The sequence below is a fragment of the Balaenoptera physalus genome, assembly GCF_965194825.1.
Source record: "Balaenoptera physalus genome assembly, chromosome: 15".
Classification (NCBI taxonomy): Eukaryota; Metazoa; Chordata; class Mammalia; order Artiodactyla; family Balaenopteridae; genus Balaenoptera; species Balaenoptera physalus.
The window spans coordinates 60590429-60607313 of NC_138894.1; the positions used below are offsets into that span (position 1 = coordinate 60590429).

Here is a 16885-nt window from a genome sequence, read left to right on the forward strand (position 1 = left end):
TCCACTGCTAATTCCAATCCTACATTTCAATATCTCTAGTCCAGGCCTTTCTCCTAAGCTCTAGCTCTCCTTTTCCATTTACCTGTGAGAGATTTTCTCATGAATATCTTAGCAACTCCAACTCAATATATCTAAAACTAAAACTTGTATCCTCCTTTTTCCCTCCCTTTATAACTCCCTCTTTTCCTCCCACTAATCCTCCTCACCGGCCCCATATAAAAACAAGACAGACAAACAAAAAGGCTTGGTCTTCCTCTCTTATCCCATGATGAATAGTTAATGGCACTACTGTCTTTCCATTAATCAAGGCTGGAGTTAACAGATTGTTCATTCATTCATTAAACATATACCTTCTGAGTGAGTACCTGCTGTATTCCAGGTACTGTTCTACAATCTTGGAGTACGTTCAAAGATCCCAGCTCTCAAGGAGACAGATGGTATACAACCAGCATAATAAATAAATTGTATAGTTGATAAAGGTGATAAGATCAGTGGGAAAAAGAGCAGAGTAATGGGGATCAGGATTACCAGGGTTATGGATAAGGGCTTGCAAATTTAAGTAGGGTGGTCAGGGTAGACCTAACTGACAAGGTGACATTTGAGCAAAGTCTTGATGGAAGTAAATGAGTTAGCTGTGCAGATATCTGGGGGAAGAGTGTTCCAGGAAGAGGGACCAGACAGTGTAAAGGCCCTAAGGTGGGAGCAGGTCTGGCATGATCAAGGAATAGCAAGGAAGCCAGTGAGGCTAATGCAGAGTGAGCAAGGAGAGAAAAATAGGAGATCAGGTGAAAAGGGCATTGGGAGGCTATTATAGGGACTTGGCCTTAATTCTGAGCCAGAATCAGGAGCCACCGCAAGGTTTTATGCTGAAGAGTGACATGCTCTGACTTACATGTTAAAAGGATCCTGTTGTTTGCTGTATTAGGGGGACTATAAGGAGTAGTGGTAGAAACAGGGAGACAAGTTAGACTAAGTGCAATAATCCAGGTGAAAGATGTTGATGACTGAGACTAAAATGATAAAAGAGTTGGTAAGAAGTTATCAGATTCTAGGTATATTTTTTTTTCTAGGTATATTTTTAAAGAAGAGTCAATATGATTTGCTGACAGATTGAATGAAGGGTATGAAAGACAGTAATTGTGGATATGAATGACAAAAATTATATGAATGCCAGAGACACTGGAGGATGAAGTGGAAACTCATTGTAAAGGAGGGGAATGGGGGAAGAGAGAAGTTTAAGAACTAAACTTTGATCACCACTCCCCAGTGGTGTCTTCTAGTCTCATGGCTTTAGGACACAGACTGATATGGCATTATTTGTTTAATGAAAGAATAAATGATAGAAATAAAGAATGAAAGATGACTACATAGGAGAAGACTGAGAAAACAGAACTACTTAGCGATTGACAATTTTATTTTTGTTTATTATAAATTTATTTATTTTTTAAATTTTATTTATTTTTGGCTGCGTCGGGTCTTTGTTGCTGTGCACGGGCTTTCTCTAGTTGCGGCGAGTGGGACTACTCTTCGTTGCGGTGCACGGGCTTCTCATTGCGGTGGCTTCTCTTGTTGCGGAGCATGGGCTCTAGGCGCACGGGCTTCAGTAGTTGTGGCATGCGGGCTCATTAGTTGTGGTTCGCGGGCTCTAGAGCCCAGACAGTAGTTGTGGCACATGGGCTTTGTTGCTCTGTGGCATGTGGGATCTTTCCAGACCCGTGTCCCCTGCGTTGGCAGGTGGATTCTTAACCACTGAGCCACCAGGGAAGCCCAGGAATTGACAATTTTAATAGAGCAAAATGAAGTGTCTAGCTTTATCCCAATTTAAATTTTTTTTTTCTGTAGTCTAAACTGGCTGAGTTCAATGCAGTTGTGTAAGCAAAACTGTTGATAGAACCTCTCGATCATCCTTTCTGCCATTGTGTTGAGTAAGTGCCTCTTTGAGAATCTTTTGTGGATTGAAGGGATTTTAGGACCTCCCCAAGTTAAATCCCAAGCCTCCACAGAGTATCGTGTCCAGAGGCTGGGCTTTCCTAGATTTTACAGACTAGAAAACAGAGACAGACCATGACAGAGGATTATTTCCCATTTTCTGCCGTCCTCCAGAAATTGCCACAGTGTCTCCATGTGTGAGTGATTTCATCGTGCTGGCTCTGCGGGCCCTGAGTGAAATCGCCAGCAGCCTGTGCGGGGGTTGCCACCCCCAACGCCTCCTCTGGTTTTGTCCTGCCATTCTGGTAGATCAAGAGAGCCAAAGGCAAGTGTCCGATTTCCCCTTTTGCTTGAACGAGGTACCAGGAGGTAGTGCTTTGTGCTGCAGATTATGATGATTGGTACATGTCACAGTGAGACCTGGCACTCTCCCAAAGAATCTGCTGCATTAAGAATTTGATTCACTCCAGATAGTTAAGCTTGAAAGTTGTTATGTTCTTGATTTAACTTGAGAAATGCCAGGAAATTTAATGTTAAGATTGTTACTCGGCACTCATTTTAATAAAGCTTTAGCTAGTATTTAATTGTTATTTCTATTTTTGGCCATCAGGGAAAATTTTTAAAAGGTTAGTTTCTAGAAGTGGTTAACAGCCTGTGTAGCAGGAATATGACATGCAGCACCAAAATGATGGACTAGGGAAGTTGTATTTCAAGGGATGATTTATATCAGTATCTGCACTATTCTAATAGTAATGTGATATTTCCTTTATTACTGAGGATATACCTATTTCTGACCCTTAGATCAATGTGGAAAAGTATGTTTTCAGAGAGTAAATAACCATTAACTTAAAATTCAGGTCTGGAACAGGAGTAGTCATATAACCTCACAAAATATTTTCTTGGGGACAGGAGCTCTTCTGTACAAAAGCCAAGCACTGTTTATTCTGTTTTTTTTTTTTTTTTTTTTTTTTTATTTATGACTGTGTTGGATCTTCGTTTCCGTGCGAGAACTCTCTCTAGCTGTGGCAAGCGGGGGCCACCCCTCATCGCGGTGCGCGGGCCTCCCACCATCGCGGCCCCTCCCGTTGCGGAGCACAGGCTCCAGACGCGCAGTCTCAGCAATTGTGGCTCACGGGCCCATTTGCTTCGCGGCATGTGGGATCTTCCCAGACCAGGGCTCGAACCCGTGTCCCCTGCATTGGCAGGCAGACTCTCAACCACTGCGCCACCAGGGAAGCCCTGTTTATTCTTAATTTACAGAAAAAACTTGTGTCTGGTTTTTAAGACCAGAAGTTGCTCAAACAGTACAAACTTCCAATTATAAGATGGATAAGTTCTGGAGATCTAATGTACAGCATGGTGATTATAGCTAATAATATTCTATTATATACTTGAAAGTTGCTAAGAGAGTAGATCTTAAATGTTTCACCTCCAAAAAAGAAATGGTAATTATGTGACCGGATGGGGGTGTTAAGCTAATGCTGTGGTGGTAATCATTTTGCAGTTGTTAAGTGTATCAGATCAACAGGTTGTACACCTTAAACTTATACAATGTTATGTGTCAATTATATCTCAATGAAGCTGGTGGGGAGAAAACCCACAAAAGTAGAATTAACCCAACAAGGATTCTGTGTTTAGATAAATGAATACATGGATCCCAACTGGTGCTTCTGGGCTAAAAGCAGTTGGGAGCCAAGGGGGTGGAGAGTCCCTTCGGAGGTCCTGCCTTGCTCTCTGCCATGGAGCTAACATAAGTCAAACCAGACAGTGACTGGTGGCCCATACTGAAGACCTTTAATGACTGAGCAGATCTCAATCTCTGTTTCTTTCCCATTCCTGTTCAAGGATTGAGCACCTCTGAACTCTTTTTTTTTTTAGCATTGCTTTCAGAGGTTTTATCACATTCTTCCCAGCTTTAGCTTTCTGCCCAGCAAGAAGAGAAGCCTTCTAGCTAATAAGCAGCTGTAATACAGGGAGTTGAGGTTGTTTTTGTTTAAAAAAAACAAAACAAAATGGCAGCAGTAGAGCATTGGTATTCATAGTTTTGACTGTGAGCAACTCAGAAGGCCCATGACTTGTGGTGATTTGTAATTTTTCTGAGGGGTAAGTCAGTCTAATGTGTATGTCTAGCACACCTCCCACATCTAAAATTCACCACAGCTTTATTCTGCATTCACGTGCCAACTAATTTCTACAATGATAAAAACATGTTTCTCTGTGGGAAACTTTCCTGAAAAGAAACCCAGCTACAAATGCTATAAAATAAATGAAGATTTGATAAAGAGACCTAAAAAGTTATTTGCAAATTTGAAAGATCTTAAATTTTTCTGGACTTGCCTCACCAGAGTTGGCAGCATTCGGACATGAAAATTAAGGCAGAATCTTTTCTGGCTTTTGATAAGTGATGTCTTAGGATGTGTATCAGTTAGTTACTGCACATTAACTTCTTCTATGGAACTATGATTAGACAATATTAGATTGCCTTTTCATAAAGAGACATAGCATCATAAAAGAGAGACCAAACCTAAAGATGATAAAAGGACAGATTACTAAAAGTGATTTTTGGTGTTTGTTTTTTTCTTGTTAATATTATAGTTTAAAACCCAAACAGCTTACTATAATTCCCAGGAAATAACATTCATCATATTTTTGAAAGTGCTTTCACAAAAGAAAAAGATGATGAAAGAGATTCTACCCACTTGAGAATCAGATGACCAGGATGTGGGATACTTAGGAACTGATTGTCATATCTGATGTCTTACACACTGTTCTAACACACGCTGCATGAAGTTTTGGGCAAGGCTAGTAGAGGTAAATAGGAGGTTTAAGAATCTGAGATGGTACCTAACTTCCCACAGCTTGCTGTGGAGGCAGTGCAGTGCCAGACTGCTGAGGGTTCAGATCATGCCTATTTGATCTGGGAAAGTTATTCAACCTCCCTGTACCTCATTTCCGTATCTGTTAAATGAGGATAATAATAGTACCTATCTCATGGGATTGCATGAATTAATATACATAGAATTCTTAGCACCTGGGAGAGAGTAAACCATTGTTATTGCTATAGTCATTGCTATTATTTTTGTTGTGATTGAGAAGGGGCTGTCAAGCTAACGTAAAAGAAAAGGTGGTGGGTGGGGGGGATTGATTTACAGCTGTTAGTTTCTGAGGAAAAAAAATGTTTTACCATGTGAGCCAGATATAATTAAATTATAATATAATTTAACATTGTTAATTAATGTTAACACTGGGTCCTGGAATTGAAGAAAACACTGGTTTCTCACCTGAGTATCTGGAGTAGCCTTGTAGTACCCAGTGGAGCAGAAGTGAGAGGGAGTTGCCGACCAGCCATTAAGTTGTGCTTGCTTCAGTCTCTTCCAGTCTCCAAAGTATTTGCCCTTCTCCTTCTCTTCTCTTCTTCAGGTTTAGATCACTCAGTCTGGAGCCTGAAAGTCAGTAGGGTATTGATTTAGTCTCCCATTATCTCCCTTCTCCCCTTCCTGTCCCCACTCTAGCTATGGATTTTAATCTTAGCCTGTCTTCTGACTCTCTGTGTGACCATAAGCAAATCACTTTGACCTCAATTGCCCACTCTTTAAATGGAATAAAAATGGCTCTGCGCATTCAGAGGACAACTGGGGAGATTTATGGAAATGCATTTTCCAATTTCTTAAAAGGAGGATTCCTTGACAGGATGGAATTCATAGTAAAAAGGCTATTTCCCGAGGAAGAAAGTTCTTTATTCCAGTACATGGGCTTTACCACCTAGTAGTGCCAGAGCTGTTTAATTTCAGCTCTGCTATCACTAGCCGGTATGTTTTTGAATACTACTTTTTTATTTGCCCTCCTCTTTCAAATATGCACAGGCACTAATCCACGTTATGGCTTTACAGACAGTAAATTAAATTACATGAATTCTGAACACAGTGTTTTTGAGCTGTAGAGAGTCTGCAGCCTTTGAAACCACTAACTTAATTTTGTATAACTCTTATTTGGTAACTCAAAAAGAGCCAAACTTTTTCCTTTTGAATTTGGTTTAAAAAATAATAATAAATTGCTCCCAGGCAGTGGTCCTGGGTGCCAGATTTTATCTGGGATCTAAATCTTCTGTCTACATTGAAAATCTGCCAGAGTTAAGAGGTAAGCAATGCTAATGAAGATGTGATACATGACTTTTACCTTAGCTACAACCTTGTGGTCTCAGCTATGTGACTTTGGGCAGGTCACTTAATCTATCTGAGTTTAGATTTCCTTATCTGCAAATTTATATCCACAATAAATTGTTGAGAGAATTAAATCTTTATTGAGCACTTTCAAAATATCTATTTGTCTGCATATAAAATCCTACCTCTAAAAGAGCAGATATAAGTGGAAGATTATTCCAATATACTGTCAGTACTTAAATTAGAATAAGTTTATTCAAGGCAAAAGCTCTGTTACCATCTTTCATAGAGTCTTCTTCCACAGTAAATAAATACTTATTGAAGAAAGCTGAACACTTTTCTAAATTATTTTTAATTCATTTTAGCATTTTGTCACATTCCTTTGCAGAGCCTTGATTTTAGCAAATCTTTATCATTTGAGGATGTTGTGTGTGTCTGTGTGTATAAGTATGAGCATGTTTAAAACAACCCAGACTCAATGGAAAGAGGATGATCACACTGAGTAATTGGGTTGTTTGGGGTTTTTCTGTGTTTTTTTAACGGGGATTATTGTTTTAACAAGTGTAATAAAACTGATTTTCCTTTGTCACTTGTAAATTTATTTCTAAGGCAATTTCTAAGATAAGATTTTAGAAATCTTTAGAGCAATAATCACAACATTTCAATACGTGATGCTTTCCCATTTTTATATACTCACACTCATTTGGAGTGTGTGTGTGTATATATATATATATATACACACACACATTTGGTTTTTTAAATTATAGCTTTAATTATATCATAATCACACAGTATATCATACCTAGTAAGTGGTTCTGAAATAGGAAAAGCTACATACAAATCGATGCTGCTTATTCTTTGTGGCATTGGTTATTATTTCACTGATCTTACATATTTTGTTTGATGTAACTATATAAGCAACGTCTTCTTCAACTATTTCTCAAGAGAAGATCATCCTTAATCTCACACTTTTAGAGGATATCACATTTTAACTGGCTTTTTTTTTTTATGAAGTCAATTCCCTGTACTAAATTGCTAAAATAAAATAAAACAGCTTTCTAAGAATATGTTTGTTCTCCTACATACAATTAATGCAACATGCATCGAGTATCCAGTTTCTGTGCACGTATCAATGTAACAGACTTTTGAAAAAGGAGGAAACATTTACTAAGTTCTTCAAAGTTAGAAGCAGGTAAAGTCTGATGCTTATAAACCAAGTCTTTTGGAAGACAAACTGCATTCCTTAATCTATGGCAGCTTCTCCTTTTTGGTTCTTCTTGTTTTTTTCTGCTGCTCATAGATCCAAGAGTGTGTTTAGATGCAGGAGGTGCTCCAAAGACACTCCGAATGTTTCCAAGCAATGACACTGAAAGTGCCCGCCTGTCACCCAGATAGCTGCATACCATTTAAAACTATACTTTCAGGTCAAAGTCTGTAAGGGCTTTCAGAACAACCTTGTTAACCCTTTCTGAAAGGGTTACATTTTTTAAAAGTTTATCTGCAGTATGTAAGTTTTCAAAAGCTGTTAAGTTCTTATGAAAAATTACTTGCTATAACTTTCCATGGCTGATGATATGCTAGCAAAAGCCATTTCAGTATCACCTTCACTAGGTACCTACTAGCTTCTAATTAAGCACAGTCGGTTGTTCTGTGGTCCTCTCTGTAAATGCACTCTACTTGAATTTACTATTGTGGATTTTGCACCAGCGAAGATTTTTAAGGATTCTGGCCCAGTTCAGTTTCTCGGTTTAACAAAGAGGTTAGAAATTGGAAAAGATTCTTTGATGATGATTAAAGTGCAGTTCACACTGCCACCCCTTTGATTTGACTGCTGAAACAGCAGATGTGGTAAAGTCACACTCCTTTAAGCGAAACTAAAGTGTGCTGCTACACGCTCACCTGGGTGAATTTCAGCTCCTGGTAGATAGTGTAAAGGGGTAGCAGGTTTCCCTCCTTTGGCACGTTGGAATTTATATTTAGTCTTTATTATTAAAAGCAGTAAATTTTTAAATATATATAGAATCTGTGGTTTTTGGTATAACAAATTATTGCCGAACTTTTGTGTCCCACCTCTTCCTCTATAATCACAGTTAAGAAGGCCAGCTTAGCTCTTAGAGTGTAAGCTCTCTTTTAAATCATTGAATGTCTGCCTGTATTGCAAATAATGACCTGCTTTATCTGTAACTACTTTTTCTGAAATGACTGTGCTCTTGCATTTATTGGTTTATTGACGTGATTACTTTAAAACAGTAAAACTAATGGATAAAAATAAAGTATAAAAGTCTCTTTTAAAAGTGTCCTGAGTGGATAGACAACTAGAAGTACTTTGCCCTTGCAACATGGTTCTTTGCAGAGTCTTAAATCTGGTGTGTTTAGCCCACAAAGCACATGTTAATATTAAGTTGTTTTTAAAGTGATGGAGTTGCATCACCATGGTTCTTCTGTTCTCTGTGGGGTATCATGTTGCTTTAGTGTAATGAGTCCTGGGCTCCTAAATTTTTTTCTCCATGCTGGAAATGATTACATAAAACTGAATGTCTATATCTGAAGTCTTATGAATCTTGAGAATTTCTTATTCTTCAGGAAAAATATTACAAAGACTTTTCTTATTTTTTGAGGGGGAAAACTTGAATTTGTAACAAGTTTCTGTTAAAAATATCAGCGATTTTAGGTTATATAGCATTCTGTTTGAAAAACAAGCAGTCTTTCTGCTGCAAGGTCTGTATTTTAACTTTGTGCAGATGTGTGCTGAAAGAACATGATGTGCTTATTTGTTGCATTTATGCTACTTTCTTACTTTAAGTAAGATGGATGAAATTACATATTAAATAAAAACAGCAGGTCAGACAGCAGTCCTCAGCAAACTGAAAAAGCCTTTCAGAGACAGTGGAGAAAATGAGACTATGATTTTAATAACGTATGGACTTTTGAGAGAATTGTCTACTTAAACGCATATATATAATAAATTCTCTGTGGGATTTATCAGTGTTAACTGTCTAATGTTTAAAACTAATCTGCCATTAAATTGTGTTGGTGAAATGTTACCCAAAGTATTGTTTTATATCTTAACCAAATACAGCACTTTAATTTTGATGTAACTGCGGTTATAAACAGACACACACTGATATGCATAGCATGAAACTCCAGTTAGTGAAAAGAGCTGTGTGGCCTTGGGCAAGTTATTTAACCTCCCTAAACATCAATTTTCCCTTTCTGTATGATGTGATACCTACCTTTCAGGATTATTGTGAGGATTAAATGAGAACATCTATCAAGCACTGTTTTTTCAGAACATGTCTTACGTTCACATAAAATACAGTGTGTTTTTATATGGTACTTTTGAGCCAGAAAGTACTTTGTATTGAGTATTTCTTATACTCAATTCTAAAATGAAACTGTGTATTGGACATTCCTTATCACACTCGATTCTAGAGTAAAAATTCAGAATAATGTAGAATAAATTATTCTTACGTTATTTAAAGAACGCATGTTTATTGAGTGGCTACTGAGCAAAAAACATTGTTTCCTATCATTTACAGTTGAATATATTTGAAATCCAATAATGGAGAGGTCAAACTCAAGCTATTCCCAGTTCATTTTATAGTCCCTCTCCCCTTTTGTTTCCTGTTTTCCTTTTTCTGCAACCCTGTTGTAACTTTAAGAAAGTTTTCAAAATAAAAAAGCATCTGACTTTGTTCCATAGTCATTTAAAAATAGGGTTGATCAATACTGAAGCATTAGCTAGGAACACAATTTGGTGCTTTTTTATTGATTTCAGTTACCATTGCCCTCAGACTTGTGTGTGTGAGGATGAAAATGATATATGAAATATGCACCCAGGTTAAACAAACCAATATTCTTTGTACATCTGTAACCACTATAAACAGAATTCTTTATATGGAAGTGACTTTAGTAGCAGTTAGTTACACACACACACACACACGCACACACATACACACACAAAACCTTATGACTCCAAGTAGCCTCTTGAGCCAGTGTTTTTGTTATTGAGACCAAGACTTGTACATTGCTTTGGGAAGTTTCTGCTTTTTAGTTACTTTTATTAGTTATAAAATGCTATTCAAGGTTATTATAGATTTTCAATTCATGAATATACTTTTTTGGCATTTTATCAGTTGATTGTAAGCCAGAATCTTGGGGATTTGAAAGATGTTCTGCTAAATAGCCAGTTGCAGACCAGTCAAGCCAAGAGGGTAAATACCAGGGAAATCTGCTCAGCAGGGCCTGTCTTATTTAAAAAGTTGTGCAAGGAAGTTGGCTGTGGGCAGAGGTTGTCATGTGTCATCTGCCCCATCAGTCAGAACTTTAGCAGCTGTTCCCCATCACTAGGGCCCTTATGTGCTACTGCTCATCCATCAGCACTAACAGATACCGCTGCCTCTCCGTGGGCCAGGGAAGCCGTGGACACACAGAGATAAAGTGTGTATCTCACTGGCCACCAGTTGGGATGGAAGCTCATTTAAAAAAGGGAGCCCAAGCAACAACTCCTTGGTCTTTCATTAAACCCTTAACCAAAATATATTCAAGAAAATAAGTTGGATTTTGGTGAATCTGTTTTTGACTTAAAATACGGCTTTGGAAAGGTAGGAGGATTGCACGTTCGAACCCAAAGAGATGCCCCTGGCTAAATGAGAGTTGAGAGAGCTTTCTCCAACAGATAACAGATTATCACTACCAGATTATCACTGAAGAGGCCTTTTCTAGTTGAACACAACAATGTAAGAAAAGACTGAAAATCACAAGCATTCCTTTTGTGATCATGCAGCAACCTGACAAATGGGATACCTCTCAATTCTGATCATAGACAAGCCTCCGTTTCCTTTTCCCCTGTTTGTATTCCAGAGACATCTTTAGAGGAAAGGATTTGAGGGCATTAGTATCACTATCTGTCTGATTACTGTGTTGACATTTTTTAAGAGCCGTTAATCATAGGAAATGGAACTTGATGTAGAAAAATACCCAGCCAAGGAATATCAAGAAAGTAAGCTACAACCTAATATTCAGATGAGATTGAAGGGAAATTCAGCTTAACCCTATAATTGTTTTTTTCTTAATTAACTTATTACTGAACTCCAAAGCTAAGTAATTGAGAGGCAGCTGTACAAGCAAGGGAAATGGTAAACATAGCAAAGGGAAATTGAGAAAGACAAATGTTTTTATTTTATAAATATTGCAGCTATATAATATGTAAAGAATATAAAGTAATATTCATCTTAAGATTATACAATTGAGGTCTTGCTTGCAATGCTTCCATTTTGGAAGAAAGTTACTTTTTCTTTTTGATAATCCCCTCATATTTTTTCTGTTGACTCTGAATGCTTAATGTACTTGATATTATTTAGTCCATGTGAGGCTTGACTGTTGATGGAATTTGAGAATTATTAGGTTGAGTGTATGCTTGCACAGGTAACGCTGTCATCATGGGTACACAGAAGTAAAGAGCAATGATCTGGCATATGAGTAGAGTGATTTATTTGTCAAAAGCTGGCAATGCTTGTTGGATGTTTTGCCAGATTTTGATAGCATCAATTTATTGTTTGCCTAATAGATAATTTAAATTCAAGTAAGTTTTCCTAACTGAAATTTTGGGAAACATGAAGCAAATATAGGTATCCTTATTTAGAAAATATATATGACACTAAACTCTAATGAACATTGCACTGTAAGACGTTTCTGGTGCTGATTCTGAGCAGGTGATTCATTGGAAAATGGCACAAAAACCTAAAGTTATCCCCTCCCTTTTTTTCCCCAAGACACATCATCTATCATGGCATGGGACACATAGTAGATTTTCAATAAAGACCAATTGATTGATTGATATATGGATCTGAGATGAATAAGGAGTGACCTGTGTAAGGAGATTGGAAAATAAGTAATATTATTAATAAGTGTTGGGTTTTTTTTTTCCTCTGCAGGTTTTTATCATTTGTTGGAGGGACACTGTGTGAGATTGGCAAGCCTGAAATGCAACAAAAAATAAATTCATTCCTTGACAGAGAAGGAATAGAGAAAACTGCAGAAAGATTGCAAACAACAGTACACACCTTACAGGTCATCATAGATGGTCTCAGCCAGCCTGAGAGCTTTGACTTTCGAACAGGTAAACAACTGAACTTGAATAACAGCACCTTTCACTTGCATAGCTCACAATAATCCTAAGCCATTGGATTCTCCATTCTCCCATTCTATCCATGAGAAAACTAAAGCGTAGTGACCTTCCTTCAAAGTCATTGCAGCTAGTTAGTATCCAAAGCCGAAGCTAAAAGCCAGGTCTCCAGAACCCTTGTCCCAGGCTTATTTCCCATCACACTAGACTAAGTGCATCATGCATGTGCTGGCATGTGCATGGAGGCACACATTCTTCATGATCCTTTTGTAAACTGTTTTTACCTCGTAAGAGTCAGAAGTCCAAGGTAAAGCATTCGATTCACAAACTAAAGTGAATCTTCTCCCTAAATTACAGCCTTCCAAGTTCCTGGATTCTATGTCAATGAACACATTGAACAAATAAGATACTATCTCTCTGTTGATTTTCCTTCTAACTAAAAGTCTCGCAGCTTTCAGCACAGGTAGATGGTGAGGGAAGTATAACAGCCATAGTTGTTGAGAGCAATGACCCAGTGAGAAGGAATTAAGGTATCAAATGACCTACTTCCCAAGGAAATTTGAACAGGAAGCCCTTAGATTTAAATGAATCTGTGCTTGTCTCACACCAGTTTTATGATACCATGTTAGGGCTTGGCTCTTTTCATTCTGGGTTAGGCTGTGTTGAGGCGGTTTCTTTGAAAAGGTTTAAGGGAATTTGTGCTTACCCAGCAAGCTCAATGTACCATTCTCTCAACTTTTGTGTAAGTTTGAAATTAATTTTAAGGTTGGAGAAAAATAAAATGAAACATACAGTAAGACCTATGCCAGAAATGCAGGAGTAGAAGCCTCTGTGTGGTCCATCCAAAGTGAATATTTCAGTAGACAAATCCATCTCCCTTTGCAGGTATTCTTATGTGTGAATTCCACCTAGGTGTTATCTAGCAGGAATACTAAGTGAGCAGTGGTTTTCAAGCATGGTGGGATTTGAGGGTGCTATGCCTAGAACCACTACATTAGAGGGTTGGCAAATATTCTCTGTACTGGCTTTTCTTGTCCATCTTATTTTTCGGTCTTGGTGTTGATTGCTCCATTATCCCAGTTACACTGTAGACTCAGAGCAAAGATCAATACTCAAATTATATAGTTCAGTTAAACAACCAACAGCTAAGTTGGTCCTTACCTGGTTGAGCAGAAACAGATGCACCTGGGCTCTCAACTGAGCTTACCAGTTACTGCAGTGTTTATCACTGTGACAAGTGAAATTTCAAATAAATCTCTCTGAAACAAACTTTTGCCCTAGAGTAAGTCACAGTTTCCTAGATGTCTGAGAACTTTCGTTTTAATACTAAAAACATCCCCAGGAAGGAAGGCAGACAGTCTTACTTTTGAAGAGGCAGATAGTATTTTGGATGTTTCTGTATTACAGTATTTATGCTACATCTCTTTTCTTTTCTCCATTTTCTCAAAATTATTTCCTTTCTTGCCTCATTCTTTCTTCATACTCATCCTGTCTTCTGTTTTCCCAGTGACATAATCAATTCTATTTTATTAACACTCTGGTTGCTAGTTTCCATAATTGAGTTCATCAGAGGCATCCAGATGACAGAGGAGTGAATATGTAGTCTTGGCAATCAAAGTGTTAAAGTTTGCCTGGTACATGGAGGATTTCTGATTTCTCAGTGGCCCAGGCTGTCTTCAGAAACATGTTAAGTAGTTCTTGACTCTGATTTTCCATGCAAAATTAAACTAAGCAGCTGATCAGGAACCCTTGGGGAATCTGTAGCAGCTGGACCTCTGTAAGAAAGAAGGGGAAAAAAAAGTTTCTAAGCATAAAAACAATGCCTATGGGGCCTCAGAGACCACCCTACCTCTGACCCTGATCAACAACTTAGTTTCACTTTGCTTTGACACAGTCCTTGCCCAGTGTAATGGCGCATTCAGTGGGTTTTTTGTTTTTGGAATTCACTGCTGCAGCATCAGATGGAATTCTACACAATCAATTCCAGTGTTAACATATTGCTTTTTTATGAAGAAAATGAGATTTCAGGTTTAAAGAGGGTTTTTGTTTTGTTTTAAAGGCAAAAGGTGAATTTTTTTAAAACCTTGATTTCAGTATGGTTGGGCTGGGGGAGGGGAACCAAGAGGTGACCAGTTGTTAATACAAATGTAAAGGATAGCTTCAACAAGTAATCAGGATAAAGGCAACAGCTGTGGAGGAAAAGGAAATGGAATGGGCGGAGGGGAAAATGAGGTCTTAGTAAATGGAGATTGGAGCATAGAATGTGTTCTTTGTTATTAGAATCAACATTCAGTAATCCTAGGAAAGGGGGCCAAGAGGAGCATGGGTAAATGGGTAAATGGAATCCACAGATAATCCAAAAGCCCCCTTTAAATTGTGAGTTGTAACCTTCTCCACCATAAAACATTTGTTGTTGTTTTTGTTTTGTTTTAACTAAAGCCATAATGATTCCTTGGCCGGCTTTGTGCCTACCTTTGGGTGTGCAGTGTTAATGAACAGAGAAATGTACTGGAGCGAACAAGGGAAGAGGGCTGTAAGGGACTTGAGAACAGAGATCTATGCTTCATCTTTGTCTCTCAAGCACCCAGCAGAGTGCCTGGCCAGGAGGTAATAATAGGGGTTAAGAAATGTTGTATGAATTGAATTGAAAGAGGAGAAAGGAGATGAGGAGCTGATCTGGGTTTCTGAGCAATACATAATCAAGAATCCATAAATTTTGATTGGATAAATATATTCAAAGTGGATAGGAATTGATCCTTGAGCTCAAAATTTATGGAGAGAAGTGAGAAGACCATTTAAATTTCATCCACGTTTGACTAAATATTTATGTATGTTCTACCCCCTTTAAAAAGTTTGAGAATTCAGGTACTGGGGGAAAAACTCCCAATCTTCTATCTCCGAGGGTCTTATTTTCTCAGTGTTTGTGACTTAGCCTTGCATATTCATTGAACAAATATACTTTCTCATCACCTCCTCATAAAGAAGAAAATAAGACTCTCTAATCTAAAATTTTAGTCCTTATATATAGTGTTAATGTTTACGTGCTAGCAAGATAGAATTTGAGGAGAAGGAGGTGTCTGAGTAAATTTTCTTGAATTGTTTCTACTTGGCACATGCTGTTTCTCCAACTAGGATGCCTTTTCTCTGAAGGCAGGCCTGTATCTTCAGCTCCTTTTACATCCCCCCTCAAGGCTTAATACTGGTCTGGGCACACAATCGATACATAGTCCATACTTACTCACTAATCTATGTTGTGTCTAACAGTGCTTTATTATTTACACAAACTGTCTTTTTTCCCCTTTCCTTGTAGATTTCGATAAACCTGATTTCAAGAGAAGCATAGTCTGCTTGGAAGACCTGCAGGTTGGGACAGTTCTTACAGGCAAAGTCGAGAATGCCACCCTGTTTGGAATTTTTGTGGATATAGGAGTGGGGAGATCAGGGCTGATTCCCATACGAAATGTAACAGAAGCAAAACTTTCTAAGACGAAGAAGAGAAGGAGTCTTGGGCTGGGCCCTGGAGAAAGAGTGGAAGTCCAAGTACTCAACATTGACATTCCCCGATCTAGGATTACTCTGGACCTCATTCGGGTGTTGTGAGTGTGCCACTGGTGGCCAAACACTGATTTTTATTCCCTCATTTCTACAGTTTGACAAGAATAAGTCAGATGTTTGTGAGCTCTAGATAGCAGATGAGAAAGAATTCACTTAATATCAGAAGTATTTTCCGAACACTTTCCTTATTATTCCTTCTGGATAAATAGAGAGCTAACGGTTTGATTTCTTTTCCCCTTAAAAAAAGCAACTAATAGACATCTTTATTTGGCTTTATGTAGTAATGATTTTCTGACCAAAATTTTATTTTTTATAACTCATCTTTGACTCCTTTTGCATTTTGTATAATAGATTGTTTCACTTCTACTTGCCAACATGCCTTGCTGGATTTGTATGGAACTATCTTCTTGATTTAAATTGTACAATGTTTCTTGACAGTAGGGCTGGCAGTACTTAATCCTTTCTTTTTATAGATATTTTTAAAAAATCAGGCCTTTTGGACTTGACTCATGATTTTCCTTTGCCAGGCAAACCAGAGATATCCCAATAAAACAGATCCTGATGTGTTCATAACCATCAAGTGAATAGCTCGAACTATTTCTCAGAAGGATATATGTATTATTCCCTACAATAAAATTTTGTGGCTAGTGATCTTGTTTTTGCTATGTTGATTCAGTGAATGATCTAAGAGTCAATCTTGATTAAAGAAGATGTGGCACATATTCATACAACTTTCATATAAGCCAACTAACTGTGCCTTTGGGGAAAAGGGAAGCCTCTATTAATTTGAAGAATGACTTTCTGTTTGACTTATCACAGAAAGGCATATTCTTTCTTAAGCATTAAGATCAAACTCCAGATGGGGATAGAAATGGCCCACCTAAAGATTCAATACAGATCAGGTGTGAAGGGGCAAGAAAAACAAGTAGATGAAGCCAGTCCTCTTAACTCTGTTTTTATTCAGTGGAGATGGTAAATATTAGCATGACCATACAGGGTAAAAATGATTTAAACAGAGCCCACACTGGACGGGTATCTTGTCCATTCTGGCTGCTGTGGTTCATTTCCCTGGTGGAGTCATTTGCATGACTGAATGAGTGCCTGGTTTTCTTCA

The 16885-nt window shown here is 38.0% G+C and overlaps 1 protein-coding gene across 2 annotated transcripts in view; it reads left to right on the forward strand.

Annotated features, from left to right (window-relative positions):
- Window positions 1-16422, forward strand: part of SRBD1 (S1 RNA binding domain 1) — a 236043-nt gene extending 219621 nt beyond the window's left edge. For both annotated transcript variants that reach the window (XM_082427667.1, XM_082427668.1), the window contains exons 20-21: window positions 12026-12210; window positions 15527-16422. In XM_082427667.1, coding sequence (XP_082283793.1) covers window positions 12026-12210; window positions 15527-15816 — 475 coding nt within the window. In that variant the 3' untranslated portion in view covers window positions 15817-16422. The remainder of the gene's footprint in view (window positions 1-12025; window positions 12211-15526) is intronic.
- The last annotated feature ends 463 nt before the right edge of the window (window positions 16423-16885 follow it).